The sequence below is a fragment of the Trachurus japonicus genome, chromosome 5 (assembly GCF_045865225.1).
Source record: "Trachurus japonicus isolate A0001 chromosome 5, Traja_1.0".
NCBI lineage: Eukaryota > Metazoa > Chordata > Actinopteri > Carangiformes > Carangidae > Trachurus > Trachurus japonicus.
The window spans coordinates 23,390,855-23,408,005 of NC_140911.1; the positions used below are offsets into that span (position 1 = coordinate 23,390,855).

The 17,151-nt window shown below is 41.2% G+C and overlaps 1 protein-coding gene across 2 annotated transcripts in view; it reads right to left on the reverse strand.

Annotated features, from left to right (window-relative positions):
- Positions 1–17,151, reverse strand: part of rnf123 (ring finger protein 123) — a 133,169-nt gene that overhangs the window by 101,217 nt on the left and 14,801 nt on the right. For both annotated transcript variants that reach the window (XM_085776775.1, XM_085776776.1), the window contains exons 20-25: positions 16,402–16,522; positions 15,518–15,619; positions 9,430–9,530; positions 9,122–9,314; positions 8,387–8,532; positions 2,585–2,668 (exon numbers count right to left, since the gene is read on the reverse strand). In XM_085776775.1, coding sequence (XP_085632901.1) covers positions 2,585–2,668; positions 8,387–8,532; positions 9,122–9,314; positions 9,430–9,530; positions 15,518–15,619; positions 16,402–16,522 — 747 coding nt within the window. The remainder of the gene's footprint in view (positions 1–2,584; positions 2,669–8,386; positions 8,533–9,121; positions 9,315–9,429; positions 9,531–15,517; positions 15,620–16,401; positions 16,523–17,151) is intronic.

The following is a 17,151-nucleotide window of genomic DNA, read 5'->3' on the forward strand; positions in this document are numbered from 1 at the left end:
GATTGACGATGTGTCCCCACATGCGTCTCCTGCGATGGCTTTCGATCAGATCTCACTTCCTGCTATGTATGCAAATAAACGGGTTTGTGTTTGTTGTTTTAAGCCAATCGACAGACGGGTGTGTTGTCACTGCGCTTGTTTGGGAAGAGAGACAGAGGCAAAGAGAGTGAGGGAGAGTGGGAGGGGTGGAGTGAATCGATGCATTGTGCAAAGCTCTAACAATGAAATCAAGTTTTATCCATTGGAAACAGTCAAATATTTTCAGTTCATAGTGAAATAATGAGGCTCAGACTACCTCTATATAGCCTACGTATCTGTTTGCTACTCTCACACACATTAGGCTACTTTGAAAAGGAAAGTAATGAGTAATTTTAAAAAATACATAAGAATTTGAGAGAGAAATTGAGAGGAAATCTTGGTTTTAGCTGCTGTTTTAGACAGCAGCTGGTCTCGCAAATCAAGGTGTATGACAGTTGTTTTACTCTGAAAGGGTCAGATAACCCCGCCCCCTCATTTGAATATTGCAGATTGAAATAAATAGAGCAGTGAAATAAATGTGACGTTAGGAAATAAAATCAGGAAATAAATAAATGAGGCATTAGGATATCAAAGTCTCATGAAAAAATAAAAATATATATTAATGTATATATATTTCATTTAATTTACTTTCAATATTTATTTTATACATATTTCTATTATCCGATTTATTTATTTCGGGACTCATTTCATGGCTATATTTATTTATTTATTTATGCATTTATTAATTAATTTGATTATGACTAAAACGGCTTTCCATACTCCATGACTGCCAGAGGACAGAGCAGACAGAAAAGTACGTGGAGGCTGATATGACTGTCAGCACAGAGCTCAGCGTGTTTCCCCGCCGCCTCACGTCACTGCGAGAATATTAATATTCGCTGCTGTGAAAATGATATTCGCTTTGATGCTGATTTAAATTCATTCTCTGCAGGGTTTCATATTCCACCTGCTTCCTCACCGAGCTCCTCCACAGGTGAGTCTGTGGTCGTCCTCTTCCCACCACAGTGTCAGACGTACAGTATTAATGCCATAAATCTAGTGGAAGCTCAGACACGTGGGGAACAACCTGCATATGCAATCTGTAACTTTCCTAAAACTTCTCACTGAACTTTATCCTAAAGAAAGAGAATAAGAAAATACTTCTTCTCCTCTGACGTGTTGCTCTGAATTAAACATAGTGCAGAGGTAATAACAATTATTACAACTTGCATAATCATAGAAGTGGCTGGCTCTGTTGTAAACTCACTGCATTATCAGCCTGTGAATATTCTCATTAATCCAGGACATAGTTATCTCTAGGAAAATTAAATCGAACGCAACCGGACTTGGTTATTTGTCTTGGAAGACGTTTCAGCTCTCATCCAAGAGGCTTCATCAGTTCCTGCTCGTATCTGACCAGGCTGGGACTGGTCCCACTGCATTATCCTGACAAGACATTGAGATATATGTTGTTTACCCGACCTCTTGTTTCTGAGCTGCATCACAAGTTTATGGACTGTTGGCTACTTTCCTATTGTTGTTATTATTGATAGCATTTTTACTTGTGTTTGGTTTTGCTGTTATTTTATTGTTACCTTTTGTTATGGGTTGCAAATGTGTATCATTGTTTCAAATTACGATGTAATGTTTAATTACATGGACCCCAGGTTGAGTAGTTGCTACCTTGGCAGGGATACAAACAAACAGATTTAAAAACATACACCTGTTTCAAAACTAACAAGTGGACCTCGCCTGCTTTACTTCCCTGGAGCGCTGCAGATATACACCACTCACTAAAAGTTAGGGATTATCGACTTTTGCTTGAAACTTATGGAAAACGTAAAAAGTTCATGATGCTACAGTAATTTTATATCATGAAAGTACAGTAGGGCATTCAGGTGGAAGTATAGAATGGTAATTTCTTCATTTAAACAATGCGTCTCTTCCAGTCTCTGTTCAACCTGCTGATGACACGCTGTGACACTCCAAGCTCAGTGGACACTGACAACATCCGTTTAAAGCCTGGCAATGACCAGGTACTTTTTTTTTTTTTTTTAAGTATATTTTTGGGGGCATTTTCGCCAGGAAATGGGAGGCAGAGAGGGGGGGAATTATACGCAGGATAGGGCCAATCGACGCGGGATTCGAACCGGACATGTGCATTCAAATTAAGTTCACCTGTGAAGGTTATAGTGCATTATAGATGCATTCTTAATTTTCATCTGGAGGCCAAATATCTCTAACATTTTGTGAGGAGTGTATTTACTGGTTTACTCTGCACTTATAGAAGGTACAGCAGAACTACAGTAGCTCGAATCACACGACAGATCAGCTGCTGGTGACACTTGTGCCCTCGGTGACACTAATGAGAGAAGCTGCTGGAACTGTCTGACAGCGGTGTTGACTGGAGCCCAGCCAATTATCTTCAACTGAGCAGCAACAAAACAAAAGATGTGATTCTAACTATCAGTTTATGTGGGGGCTGGGCAGGGGGTGATACTGAGGAGAAACACACTTAACCTCCTGTGGAATAAAGGAAGGAATGTAAAGACTGAGCCTGACTCACCCGTCCAGGGCATCGAGCGATCTTCTCCTCCGTGTCCTTCAGAGCCACAGCGTATTCATGCACGTCGTCTGAAACCACCACCATCTGGAGGGAAACGAGACAAAACAAACTCATGAAGAACTGTTGTTGCGTTTCCACAGGTCTGATTCTCCATGTTTGGACTTTTTTAACCTTCATTTCCTTATGCAACAGTGTTACAGTTCTTTTTTCTTCTTTACCTGTCAAGAAGTAGGTTTACAACTAGAAGATAAAGTTAAGCACTCACTGGTTAGTTCTTGAACCCTCTGAGGGAAAAAATTGAATTTATCAAACCCATTAAAAAGGAAAATTTCATGTAAACCTCATTGTTTGTTTTACTTTACAAAGTTATTAACTTTTGAAAAATGAAAGGTTAATTTATTTTCAAAGTAATTAATTTCCAATCAACAGCGTTTGATCACAACCTTGCCAAGATTCACACACTACGCTTCTGAGTACAGTGTGTATTTAGAGTACTACACATTATTCCACAACATGTACCATCTACTGTATTGTTCACTTTGTGGGCCTGTGGATGTGCTGATGATCCACCAGTAAACTCATCTAATCAGTACAAATGGAGAGGGACAATACAGGGGCTGAGTTAATCAGACAATCAGGATGTCCATCTATCTGAAGTTCCTTTTTTTAAACTTGTCCCAACTCTTTGAGAGAGATTTCAATGAACAGGCTTTTTAAATCTGATGAAGTGAAGCTGAAAGAGTTTTTCATACAGTATCTGTGTAAACACAAAGAGAAGCAGCAGAATAAATCAAACTGCCGCACTGATCCGACATCAGCCCTGCTTGGTCTTTACCCATGCTCATTATAAGATGCAATGTTTGAAATGGCTCCTCCTGACAGTCTGTAGATGTGATGGCCGATAAAAAAGCAGACAGTGTAAATTACCTATATCAAAAAATCCACTCACAACACCAAGCAGCACATTTCCAAACAGCGTAATCATTGTGTGGCCTTATTGAGCTTTAAAGCCTGCGACCACCAGCAGCACTTGTGGGTTATGTTTTCAAATCAGAAACAGGGCGACACAATAAAAGAGAGGTCGAGAGGTCGAGCTGTCAGGGAGGACAATCCCTGCTCCAGCAATAGATGGGAATCTGGGAGGATTACCGGGAAATGAGAAGGAATATAAAAAAAGATAAAGCGGTCATAGAAGAATATAAACAGGGAGAAGAAAGCAGGAAAAGGCAGAGGGATTAGAGGGAAATCATGGTAATTCAAATCCTAAAAAATACTGGTTTATATTTAACTAGGGAAATGATCGTGCACACCAAAAAGAAATTCACATAAAACAGCATGTGTGTCTGATGCGTACAAACACACACACACACAGTTTTTTTAATGAATTTTTAAGGTAGTCTAGTGAAAGAAAGCAGCAACTGAGGTTGAATTGTGAATCCAAAACTGAAGATCAAACACCTGTCTACAACAGCGAGTCAGTCTCCATAGATTCTAATGTTACAATGTCCAGCTTTACAGCAGAAATAAAAATGTTTGCATCCTGGTACAAAAACTGTTTTGGTCCCTACGACAAATTCCCTCCTTATGTACAGGGTGGATTTTTATACAACTCAGACATTTAAATTTTATCAAGAACTCAAGGTGTGGACAGTTGAGGGTAACGGACTGAAGGCTTCACACACGTCCTTCCTCTCTGCCTATTTCTGGATTAGCCAAGAGTTTAGGGGGCAGAGTCTGATACTGCCAAGATGGTGCCAGCAGAGCAGCTTCAAATTCACTCTTCAGAAATGTGTGGGTGACAACACCTTTATTTATAGTCTATAGCTGAGAGGGGCTCGTGTAGTTAAAGTGATTCCACAAGGATGGAGGAGTTAGTTAGTTTGGTTTAACAATAAGTAACAGCTACTCAGTTTATGTGCAGTGGATGTGCTGCTAGTCTACAGTGGTTTTCTTTCCCTGCTTGGTAAAATATTTCTGCCGCAGAGCTGCATAATGAACCACAACTTAAACCCCATATGTGATTACACCTGTTCTTATTTTATCTGAGGGTGGAGGCAGGACGCATCCCACTGAGCTTCAACACCACAGTCCACACAGGCTTCACACCTCCAGGCACTTTTAAACTCCTGTCCCCGCCTCTTAGATCTGCTGGTTCAGGTCTTACATCTTTTTCTGAGCCCAGATTCAAGTCAGGCTTCAGACCAATGTCAGCAAATTAGCATCTTTCTGACATGAGACAACCACTGAAGACCGTTGACAAGAGTGGGGCAGTTAGACAACTGAGTCTGAATCCACAGTCCCAGAGGAGGAGGATTACACTGTGTGGCACTGAAGGTCGCATTAGGATGTTTTCAAAAATAAAACCTTGAGGAGTTTTTATTTCACAGTGAACTTTTTCAATAGTGCAGCACAGAGAAAAAAAAGTGATTCAGCTTTGATTCAGCTTCCCCGCGGCACACCTGCTCAGTTTTTCAGATATCATTATTTTTGGCCTGTGGTCGTCCATCAACTCCAGCTGCACACTCACAAATTTTCACTTTGAGCAGATACTCTTCAAAAACACTGTAGCTCACTCATCAAACAGCAGTACTTTCATTTTAATACTTCATTCAACAAACAGTCGCCCAGTCTTTTCTCCACAAATGTGCTCTCAATTCTCATTTTCAGGTCAGCCACACTGCTTCAAAAGATTTTAGGGTTTATATAAGAAAAGTGGAGAGGAGGAGACAGATGCAGCTTCCTCCTGCACTTTAATAATCCCAGAGACAGTTTGTGATAAAGGTGACAGCGCTGAAGAATCTAAAGCAGCGACTGTGGGTCAGAGCGGCAGAGAGTGAGCAGTTTAACAAGGTGGAGAGATGACACACAGTGAAATTAGCTCCCTGACTAAAAAACCTACTCTGTTTCCTTCTTTTCACACTTGAGGTTTAATCAAACTAAACACTGAACATCTCTGAGAAGTAAAGCTGTGTATGATATCAATACCAGCATTGGAAATGGGGCAGAGATACCAGACGGGGCACATGTCCAAGACCACGTCTTAAAAGTCTGTATTTTCCCTGCATCCAGCTGGAGGAGGAGTGTGGGTTTGTTTATTCCTGGATTTATTTATGTTCTTTTTCAATTGTGATGACTGTCAAAATAGATAACAAAACAAGATCCATTCATTCTCCGCATTTGTTTTTCAGAGGGTTTAACTTGAACCAGGCCATGCAACAATAATACGTTATATAAGATTTGGGAAAAATTGTATCAAAACATCTACAAAGTTAAAGTACAAGATCTTGTTATGCAAAATACCAAAATTCAAAGAGCTACAGCACAGTTATCATGCGTGTGCATCAGTGTGCACATGTCAGCAGGATGTTGATGTCATCTATTCTAGGTCAAGCTAATGTCAACAAAAACTATGAAGTAATTTACTCTTTAATCACTATCGTTAATTGGTTTTAAAAAAAGAAAGATATGTTTTAATAGGCCTATGTCAGAGGTCAGGAGTCCAGCTCTGTTCCTTGACAATCATTGTGACTTGACTAAGTCCCATAGTTATGAGGCCAAATTATTGTTTTCACATATCAGAAATTTAGGACCTCTGCTCTAACTGGACATCTATGAATTTAAATTGATTAAACCTGGTCCATACAATTATCTATAACCCAACCTGTCATGGCAGCTGACAGATTAGTCCAAAGTTAATTCAGTAACACCTTTCAGAATATGTAGTGTTCAAAATGTTTACATAACACATGCAGTAGTTCATCCAGGTATCAGAAGGTGGCTCTAAGAAGTTGTATCTTCACTCTTCTACTGTAATATAAACGCTTTTCACTTCAGGCTCAAGTTCCAGCTCATCACTTATTCAGTAGTTGCAGCAGCTGTGAGAAGGAGGGGGTTTATTTGCAAAGCTTCAGCATGATTATGAGTGAATGTATTCAGATCAGTTAGCACGCAGCAGATGACGCAATGACTTCGCAGTCACATTTCAGAGTTCATCCAACCACAGATACAGGCTCCACGTGAAGGTCACATTCTTACATGTGAATAAAATATGCAGCATTAACCTTTTGAGTTCATATCCTGACAGATGCTCACTTCACATAAATACGCTGCTCCGGTCTGGCTTTAAATGCAGCGCTGTCAAGGAACGAGCAAAGAGACTCGTCTTCAGAAGCACAATCTCTAATTTATGTGAAGCCCAGTGATACACAATCAAAACACCGGGCCTCACATCCCCGTCATATCTGCTCGGGCTAAACTGCACTGGCTGACCTCATGCACTTCCTAGGCGGTTTCATCTGAATGTCACAGCGTGCTCAGTAGTGCAGCCACAACCGCTGGCAAACAGCTGGTGAATTACCTGGTTTTCTGCCTCAACTCGTCATAAAACGTGATCTCAGTGGACAAACACAGTGTGTCCGACTCATACCACACAACTATTATGATCCTCTGTGTCTTTGTTGGGGAGGTTAGCATGTTCTCCCTGTGCCTGTGTGGGCTCTCTCTGGATTCTCCTGCTTTCTCTCCCACAATCCATAAACATGCGCACTAGGTTGGCTGGTGACTCTAAATTGCCTGTAAATGTGAATGTGTGAGGTTGTTTGTCTCTATATGTCGCTCCCCAGCAACCCTGCACAGATAAGCAGTATAGCCAATGGATGGATGTGTCTTCATTAAACATTGGCTATTTAACATTCACAGTTCCAGTGGAAAAAGGAAGGAAACGCTTGGATTTAATAACCTCAAACCTCCTTTGGCACCAATAACCAGCTCCTACAGTAACTGTTGATCAAACCTGCTCAATTTTCCGGAGGAACATCGGACCATTTTTCCTGATCAAGCTGCTGCAGCTCAGGTGTATTAGGAACGAACAGAAATTGCATAGATTTAATGTTGGACTGTTGCAGCCGCAGCCTCACTGAGCCGTGTGTTGATGAAACCATGACGCTGTCCATGGTGCTGAAGTCACAGGAAATATCAAGTTCTGTCAGGGCATTTTCAGAGACAGATTGTAACAATGTTCAGAGCGATCTTTGTTTCCTACAGAAGGGAAGCAGCCGTTGTCAGAGTTAAATATTACATGCACCCCGTTTACACCTGGCATTAACGTGTTTTCAGTGATTAGACTGCAATCCTTGACCACATGAAAGTACAGGTGTAAACGCACCCAAGACACATTGAAGAAAAAAAAGTAGACACATTTCTTTTTTAATTTGCCCATGTAAATATGTGATCAGATCTCAATCGGATCTCATTGTGGACACATGGAGACACACATTAATGCCAGGTGTAAATGATATCTGCTCAAATTGTATTCAGGTACAATCTGGATACGAGACATGTTAATGCCAGGTGTAAACAGGGTGTTAGTGATTTTTCTACAGCAAAGTATTGCTGTCACTTCAACTGTTTCTGTTCAACTGTTTTTGCACTATTTAGGTCATTCATCAGCATCTATACTGGGTTAAAGTGATAGTTTAGGTAATTTAATGTTTAAAGTTTGGAAGATATACAGTAAGTTTGGAAAATTGAGCAATTGTACTGTTGTGTTAACGGCTGTTTGACGAAAAAGTAAAGCAGTAAAAACGTTAAATAAAGAGTACACTTAAATTTATAGTGTTCTTTATCTGTGGGGATTTTTCCTAAAGTAGCAAAAACATGGTTTTGAGAATGGCCCCGTCAACAGCAGCACATCACTCAGTTGATGGGATGATGAAATCAGGTGGTGTTTACTGAAACCATTTTTGTGAAGCTAAACTGCTTCACATTAGAGATTTTAAAAAAAAACACACAAGTCAAACTCACCTTGCCCAGCTGCTGATGAACACTCAGGTTGTACATCATCACAATCCCATCAACTATCTCCAGCAGGGACTTGTCTGCGATTGGCTGATCGGGCTCCTCCAGCGGTCTTCCCAGCAACAGGCCATCGTTGCCATGGCTTCCCTCGACTTCAGGTTGAACAGAAGAGAAACAGACAATAAAAAGTTGACAAAAACAAGAAACTATACTGTATGTAGTGGAGTCAGACCCATATCGACCATGCTACAGCTGGTGGGAGGTTTGTATCCATTGGGGTGGGAGCAATTTTATATATATCTACCTAGCAGGAAAGTGAAACTCTTCCCTGGACTCAGAGGTTAATAAAAATGTACATACATATGATATAATAACTTGAAACCAATAAGAAATCTAAAACACTGACTGCTGTGACACTAACAACACTGCATACAACCCGCAATAAGAAAAGGATCCACTCCACTAGCAGTCAAGAGATTCACGGCAAAGTCCTTAGATATTTGTATCTCGCTAGCAGTTACCATGGATACCAAACAGAGACCACCAGATGTGGTTTAATACATTTACATGATTCGTACCATCAGTCCCTTGATTATATAATGGTTCTGAAATCACACATTTTGGGGGTTGAAAATCGAAATAAAAAGAAATTAAATGAACTTGACAACATCAAATTCTCTTCTTCTGGAAATCAAAAATTCCCATCATCTTCCCCAGTCAGTGTAACGTTCGGGTACTCACTGTCCTCCTCCGTCCTCTGCTCCACGGTGAGGGTGCGAACCTTCACCTTCTCAGGCTGAGTGAGGGGTCGTCTGGGGGTCATCAGACTTACGGCGGCCGTGCTCAGGAAGCGGTTTGCCCGACCCAGAGTGGGAGAGCTCAACCAGCTGGGCCTCGCCAGAGCTCCACCCATCGCTGCTGCACCAAACGGCCTCTGAAGTCAAAATAAATGAAGGAGATAAATAGCCTATTTCATTTCATTTTTGTTGTATTTTTTTTGTTTAAATTAGATTAGGTAGGTTATGTAATAATACAGAATAGACACAGACCTGTGCTGCTCCGCTCTCCTCGTCCTCGTCCAGGTCGTCCATAGACGCGGCCTGGATCTCTGCGGGGTCGATGATGATGTTGGCTTTACTGGCCAAGTCATCTGGGAGATTAAAGAAAGGTATTCATCATTTTAAAGCAACACTTCAGAGTTTGATTTTTTTTTCTTTGCAAGATAAGGGGGAAAAAAATGGACTTATTTTCCACCACAATTGCATCACTCTGTCAGAAAAAACACAAGAACACAAAGTGAACATGAAAGAAAAAACATCAAAAGAAGAACAAAAAGGAGAAAAACTGTTATCACTTTGATTAGTTCACTGTTCATCTCTTACATCCCAAACGCATCCCTGTTTCCTGTCAGACGCCATGTTCAGCGCTGACACGACGCACTCACACAGAGTAAAAACAGTACACGATGTCTTCATTTAATGCCGTTCTGCTAACCTGCTCAGAAAAGATATTCAGCCTAAGAATTGCAACTACCAGGACTCTCTCTAGAGCTGGTTGACCAACTCGATGTCAGAATAGAGAGTAACGAGTCTGTGGAAACCAGAAGCATCATGTCTGGAGGAAACCAGGCGCTGCTCATCACCTGCTCAATACAACACCATCCCAAAACAGTGTTTCCCATACATTCATTTATTCGTGGCGGACCACCACAAATAAATTATGTCCACCACAAATAGATTTTTCTGCTTTTGGCTCGACCAATGCAATATCGTTCCATTCATTCATCTCCGCATAGCGCTCTTTTTCCGTTATTGTCATTCACACACACCGACAAGCGCGCATGCATGACAGTAGTGCGTTGTTAAAGCGAAACTTGCACGTTCCGGTCGCACCAGAGTGCCCAGACAACCCAGGAGTGGTTTAGTGACTTTGAGAGTCTCGGCAGATTTGAAAAAGGCTGACCACCGATGTTCCCCATCACACCTGACAGAGCCTGAGAGGAGTGCAACATAACAAAACAGTCTGAAACTTTCTGAACGCTCAGTAAATGTTGCTTTTGTGTAACCTGAGAAAATGAGTCTGTATAAAAGGTAACAACTCTCTCTCATCAGAGAAACCCACCAACAAGAAAAACAGTTCATGCAACAAAAGATACTGAATATGACTATCACTATGTGAAGATAACAAGAGGGGATCAATGTTTTCTCTTGACAAAAACCCTCTTCAAATAGTACATAATTGTACAATCCATACCCTCGTCTGAAAGATAAACCTGTCTAGAAATGAATCTATTGTTATTTTTCTTCCGCATTAAAATATCTTTGAGTAGTAAACACAAATGTCAAGCATGTTCCATCCCAGAAAAGCAGTTGTGGAAAAGTACCCAAATACTGTATATATGTTATATATTTTTTCACCAAAATCACCAAAAGTGTTGCTTATATCTGTACTGTAATCTATATCTATCAATAAGGAAACACCAACGTAAACACCACTGAGATCCACAACTCTAACCACATCCAATCAAAACGCCAGCGACCTCTTGGCTGATAAAACCCACCATGTTCATTTCCCCCCTCTCACGTGTGCTTTATGCAAATGGAAAAATCAGCCTGGCGTTCAATCAAAGTGATCAGTGAGCCGATCGATAAATGGGGTCAGCCTTAGTTAACAACAGATGACACAACGTCATAAGAGCAGCGGGCGGGTGATGAATGGCCCAGTGATTTACAGAGCTAAATGATGGGGGTGTTAATCAAGGCTTGATTAAATGCAGGTGGAGAAGTGCAGGCTGGACACGAATACTGATGAGAGAGGGAGGGGGAGAAAGGAGGGAGGGAGAGGGAGAGGGAGAGAGAGGAGGAGGGAGAGTGGAGAGAGGGGAGCGGAGGTGGAGAACGAGGATGATACATCACAGAAAGGCAAAGTAGAGAAGGCGAGAGTGAATGAGGGGAAAGAGGAGACGCGATGGATTCAAATGACAGCAGACACACAAACCACATGACACACACCACCTACCGCTGACAATCAACAATACACACACTACCCAAAACTGACATACAAAGACACACAGTGATGAGGAGCTCACAGCTCCGATCCAGCAGACCACTGACACAGCAGCAAGCGCACGGGTCAGTGTGTATTACTGTGTCGCCTCTGCTCCGTCATTAGATGATATGAAAGAAAGTCACACCTCCCCAGAGAGCAGCAGTGGTGTCGTATGTCTCTAAAAGCTTCTATTTCTGGACCAGGACAATAATCTTGAGCTGGCAACTCAGAGTCACATGCACCTGCAGGACTCGCAACCTACCCAGTCTGTGTCTGACGCCGGACAGTAACTCTGAGTCAGACATGAGGGACACTGGGTTGTTCTGCATGAAACACTGTATTTAACAACCCCCTAAACTCATTCATTCATTCGTTCATTGTGTTGCTGTCACAACACAATCGTAACGTGTGTGATGAGCTGCTCACAGCTTCACAGCCTCGCTTTACAAGGAGAAGACCCCCTCAACACATCTCAGTGCCAACCACTAATGTTGTACGTATGCAGTTAAATTCACGCTTCTTTTCTTACATGTGAATTATGTATCATGTACATGTATACCTGTGAATTATTTCTGTTTATTTAAAGCATCTAATTAACAAGTGTAGTAAAACTGTGAAGACATGTTTTTCCTATGTGTGGAAAAAATAAAAAGTTTCAGTTTCAGTCCATGATACGTCTTCTCTATGTATCGACAACATGAAAATATATTTATGGAGCCTTCACTGTGAAGTTGGTTAAATAAAACATGAGAACTCAACCACCTTTAAGACTGAAACACAACCAGAAATTGATGACAGCAGCTACTCCTGCATGATCAGCCCTGGGAAAGAAGAGACGATGAACTCCGTGCCCTGATCCCTCAGGATCTATTAGAGGAAGGTACTGCAGCACACACACTCACACACAAACAATGTTCAACACTCGTAAACTAGGAACATAAACTGCACAGGCCGTTTAAGATTCAGTACATCATAGCTGCATCGCTGCCAGTGCTCAGAGGTTATCAGCACAAGTCTAAACCCTGAGCCTCCAAACATCAGACTCAGCTTATCTGAACCTTCAGGGAATTTGTCCTCAGCTCTGTGGAAAACAAGAGACATACTGTCAACAAAGTAAATCTACACCTGTAAATATGTCTCAGGATCCTATCTGTAGAACAGTTACACAACTACCAAAAAGAGATACACGTACAAAACAGACAAACCACCACAAAAATGTGTTAAACCACCACCAAGAGATTCAAAATCACCACAGAAGATGTAAAAACAACACAAAGAGACTCAAAACATCCATACACAACACAACTGCTTTAAATCTCTGGTCTTACAGGAGGTCTGGGGGGCAACTTCTGCTTGTCTAAGCCCAGGGGAACATTAACAACAACATTAACATTAACAAAGTGACCACCTAGTTAAACAGCAGAAATCTTAGAGATGATTAGAGTTACCAATTAAAAATATAAACTTTTCTCAGCAAATATATCTTTTTGTAAAACTTTTGGTAAGGTAAAGCTCATTGAGTCTCCTGGCAGGTTCAAGCCTATAGTTAACTTCACTGTCAGCAGGAAGCGAGAAGAATATATTATGTCAGACTTACTGGTACCTTCTAGGGACTTCTGAAGGAGTGTGTTGGTATGACTTGCGGATACCCACACACACACACACACACACACAGACTGACAACTGCATCTCTAAAAATATATTAATGACAGCTTAAATAAACCTGATGCTGAACAGTCTTTGTTGTCTTTAGCTGTTAGGCTTTTCCTCCATTAAGATGAGTGACATTTGAAGGACATGTGAAACGTCAGTCTCCTGCCTGCATCGCACCCCCCACCCCCATCCACCCCCACAACTCACTAATCTAAATAAAAACTGAGGAGCAGCTCTACTCTTGGATTAAAAAAAAAAATCGAAATGAATGAGCCGCAGCAGCAGCAGATAATTGATTCCAGCCGTGCCACTCAGTCTTCCCTGGCAGTGAATGAACAGCAGATTGCTCGTACAGTGAGTCTGCACAGGGAATATCAATCCACATTACACACCTGTCTCCCGCCTCTGCTGACGACAACAAGAAAACACAGCGCTCACCTCGACAAACACAGCGCAGCCTCTGTATGGAAACATCCATCCAGGGAGATTTAATGTTTGCATTTTCCCCAGTTTCATATTTACACGGCTGCCAGTCTCCGGAGGAAACCCGACTGCCTCCAGATATGTGTTTTTTTTTTCACGCTGTTGTTGTGACACCGGGTGGTTCAGTCAATCAGAAGAAAAGGCTGGTGTTGGGATAGCTCACAGGTGATTTAGCTCCACAGTCAGAGTGTGATTCACCATAGCCATTTTTAAAAACAGATTAAAAACATATCTTTTTTCAACAGCATTCTGCTGTGTGTGTGCATGTGTGAGTTTAAGTGTGTGTGTGGTGAAGATGCCATATTGTTTACTTGCACTTGCTGATTGATTTCTAATTGATTTTTTATGATTGTTTTTATTGTAACTATAAACCTGTTGTGAAGCACATCCAGTCTCCCTTGGGTGCGCTTTATAAATGAAGTTGAATTGAATTAAAAAAGCCTTGGCCTTTTGGTTTATTGTGCGCATTTAAGAACATGACTTCATCAGACAATGTAAACTGATGCTGGTGTTGACATTTCAGTGTGACACTTATTATTTGTGTTTCAAGGAAGTGAGTCAAAATATGTAAAAATGAAAACCAAATACAAAACACAACACATTCAAAAACAAGACTTTTTTTTTACCAATGTATTAAATCGTTCTGGTAGTACATGTCTGATACACACAAAGCAATTCCTCCCTCTAGTGGAGCTCAGCGAGCAGGAAACTAGTCTGCAGGTATCAGTCCAATCAGTTCTGCTCATGTGAGGCTGTCACTCGATGTCAGCAATCAAGAAGTTCAACTGTGGGTAAGAGAGGGTGTAAACCAGCCAACCAACCAGAGTACAACTACAGAACAACCAACCAATGAATCGTAACACAAATACGAATCAACCACCCTAATCAGAATATGACCACAGACAAAACCAACTGACAACTCATAATATAATTAATAATCAACCAATCAGAACTGACTGAACTGGCAAACCAGAATACAACCTCAAATCAACTAACCAGTGACTCATAATGCAACAAATAATGAACCAATCAGAATACACCTATGATTCAACCAACCAGAAGAGAGCTATAAACAAACCAACCAACTGACTGCTGTCCAACTGTTGGTGAGAAAAATAATTTTATGTCTTTCTGTTTTCTCTACTGTTTAAAAGTGTACAGAAAAGAAAATGGAATTTGAGCCCACTGTGGGTCTTAACATTAGTGTAATAACTCATCTATCAGACAATGTAGACCAAACTTTGTGCAAAATTCTATTTTCGAGTAGCCTGACAAGCCAGACTATATCACTAACATGTATAGTCTGGAAACGACCGGTAGACCTCAGCTCAATCCAGGGGGCGGGATGAAGGCTGTCTTTCAAACTGCCTCTGCACGCAATAGGGTAGCGCTATGACTAATCAGAGCAAAGAGCAGGATGACGTTAGCCTGACAAGCCAATTAAAATGTATGTCATCGCGTTAAACCCGCCCAATGACTCTCGTAACAGATAGAGCGCTGTGATTGATTGGTGAACAGAAACGGTGTTCGAGACTCAAAAAGTTCCTATGGCTCGTTTCTAGACCCACCTACGGAGCAAATATTTTTCCTGCTGCGAGGGTGCATCTAGATTTCTAGGCTAATTTTTGAGTAAATCCGGGATGAAAGTGTGGTTTTTTTTTTTTTCGCATTGGATAATGCAGGCGCACGGATTATACGTCACGTTGCTCACGATTCATCAGCCACTGATATTGGATCCGTCATCCGTCAATCAAATGTCTGAGACAACACACACACCCCAAGCTTGGTCTCGCCCCAAGCTTTGGATATCCCGCCGGCTCGATAACGACCAATCAAATTTGTTTTCCTTACTCGGGTAAACTCGTGTGGCAACTCGTGACAACTCGGCGCGACAAACAGGACAAACGGCCATTTGTGTACACCTTTAACATGTGAAATCCTTTTCACACCAACCTTTGAGTGTTTTCTTCAGGTGGGAGAGGAGCCCCCCCAGTCTCTGGAGGTCAAAGTAGTCCACCTTCCCGTTGTAAAAGAGCTGGGGAGGAACATAGGCCTCTGGAAAAAAAAAAAAGAAAAAATTAGTTGGTGGATGGAAAGGCGAGAGAGCGAGGAGAAAGATCAGAGGGGCCACATGAGGGGGAAGGAGGGAAATTCAAAGTGCAGATATTAACAGAAAAAGGCAGAAGGGCAATGAGCAGAACAGAAAACAGAGGCCAAGAGGTGGAGATAATGGGCGTCAGGGGAGCGAGGGCAGAGCGGAGAGAGCAAGCACATTAACAACCTTTATTATCATCTGAGAGCAGAAAATGTACAAAGAGCTTCATCGACCTCGTCCTTATTTTTAGTGATTATAAGACGGTCCCCAGAGGTGACGACCACACACACACACACACATACACACACTTTATCTGTATACAGACAGTTATGGATTTAATGGCAATATCCCCCATTAAAACGCTCTGGTCTTCACAGAGCGGATGAAGGACTTATGTGTGTCGCTGGAAGAAGCTTTGAAGACTAGAAGAAGAGGCTGTTACTGATTAGATGCTTGACATTAACACAGACACACAGTCTGTTTATTTGTTTAAACCACAGTCTGGCTGCAAATTATATAATACATGACTTTCTTGTCATGTACATTCATTTCATTCTACATTATAGGTTTTCACCAACCTACTCAGGAAGGTTTCATTTTTTTACTAAATCAAAATAGATTTGACCAGAGACAGAAAAAACAACCTTAAAAAAACGATATATAAGTTATAATAGAGTATAATAAAACTATAGAAATGAAATTGTGCACTACGTAAGTGGTAAAGCTGAGCTGTGGACTGTACCTTCACTGCTGACGGTGCCCGGACTCTTCCTGTTCCCTTCGTCCCAGCAGGACCTCACGGCCGTGATGAGGCGGTGGAGGAAACACACCATGTACTCTGGAGGACACAGAGCTGTTGGGTGCTGGGGACACACACACAAAACACACAACTTTAACACAAACGACAAGGTCTTGCATTAGAACAAACAGTTTATCTTCTTGGCCTAAAAGAAAAACTGAAGTTGAAATAATAATCAAGAAAATAAAAATCTCATCTCTTTACATTTTCCGGAGCTGCAAGTGTTCATTACCCTTCAGTTAGTGTGAACAAGAACAAGACAAGAGCTAAAACACAATGGGTTTGTTTCTGTCTGGTTTGGACCAACTGAAGTGAAGTACAGACACTCAGGGACAGACCAGCTGGATTACGACAAGCATCGGCGCCGAAATTATTTTTGAATTTTTTAAGATTATTTAAAATAATTAATCTTTTTTTCATCACTCCTTTATCTATTGATTGTTTCTGAAATGTTTTGTTCTCTCCAAAACCTGAACAGCTTCTATTTTGTCCTTGAATTGTCCCTGAAGAATTCATTGTTTTAGCTCTAAAGATATTTGATGCAAACAAATCAGACACAAAGCATGAAAGAAAGTCAACAACATCAATATAATTTTGATGTTATCCAATGTAGCTTACACAACCTCCCACTTTGATTGAAATATATAAAATACACTGTGGTGTTTGAAATAAAAGTCAGAATAAACTTCAAAA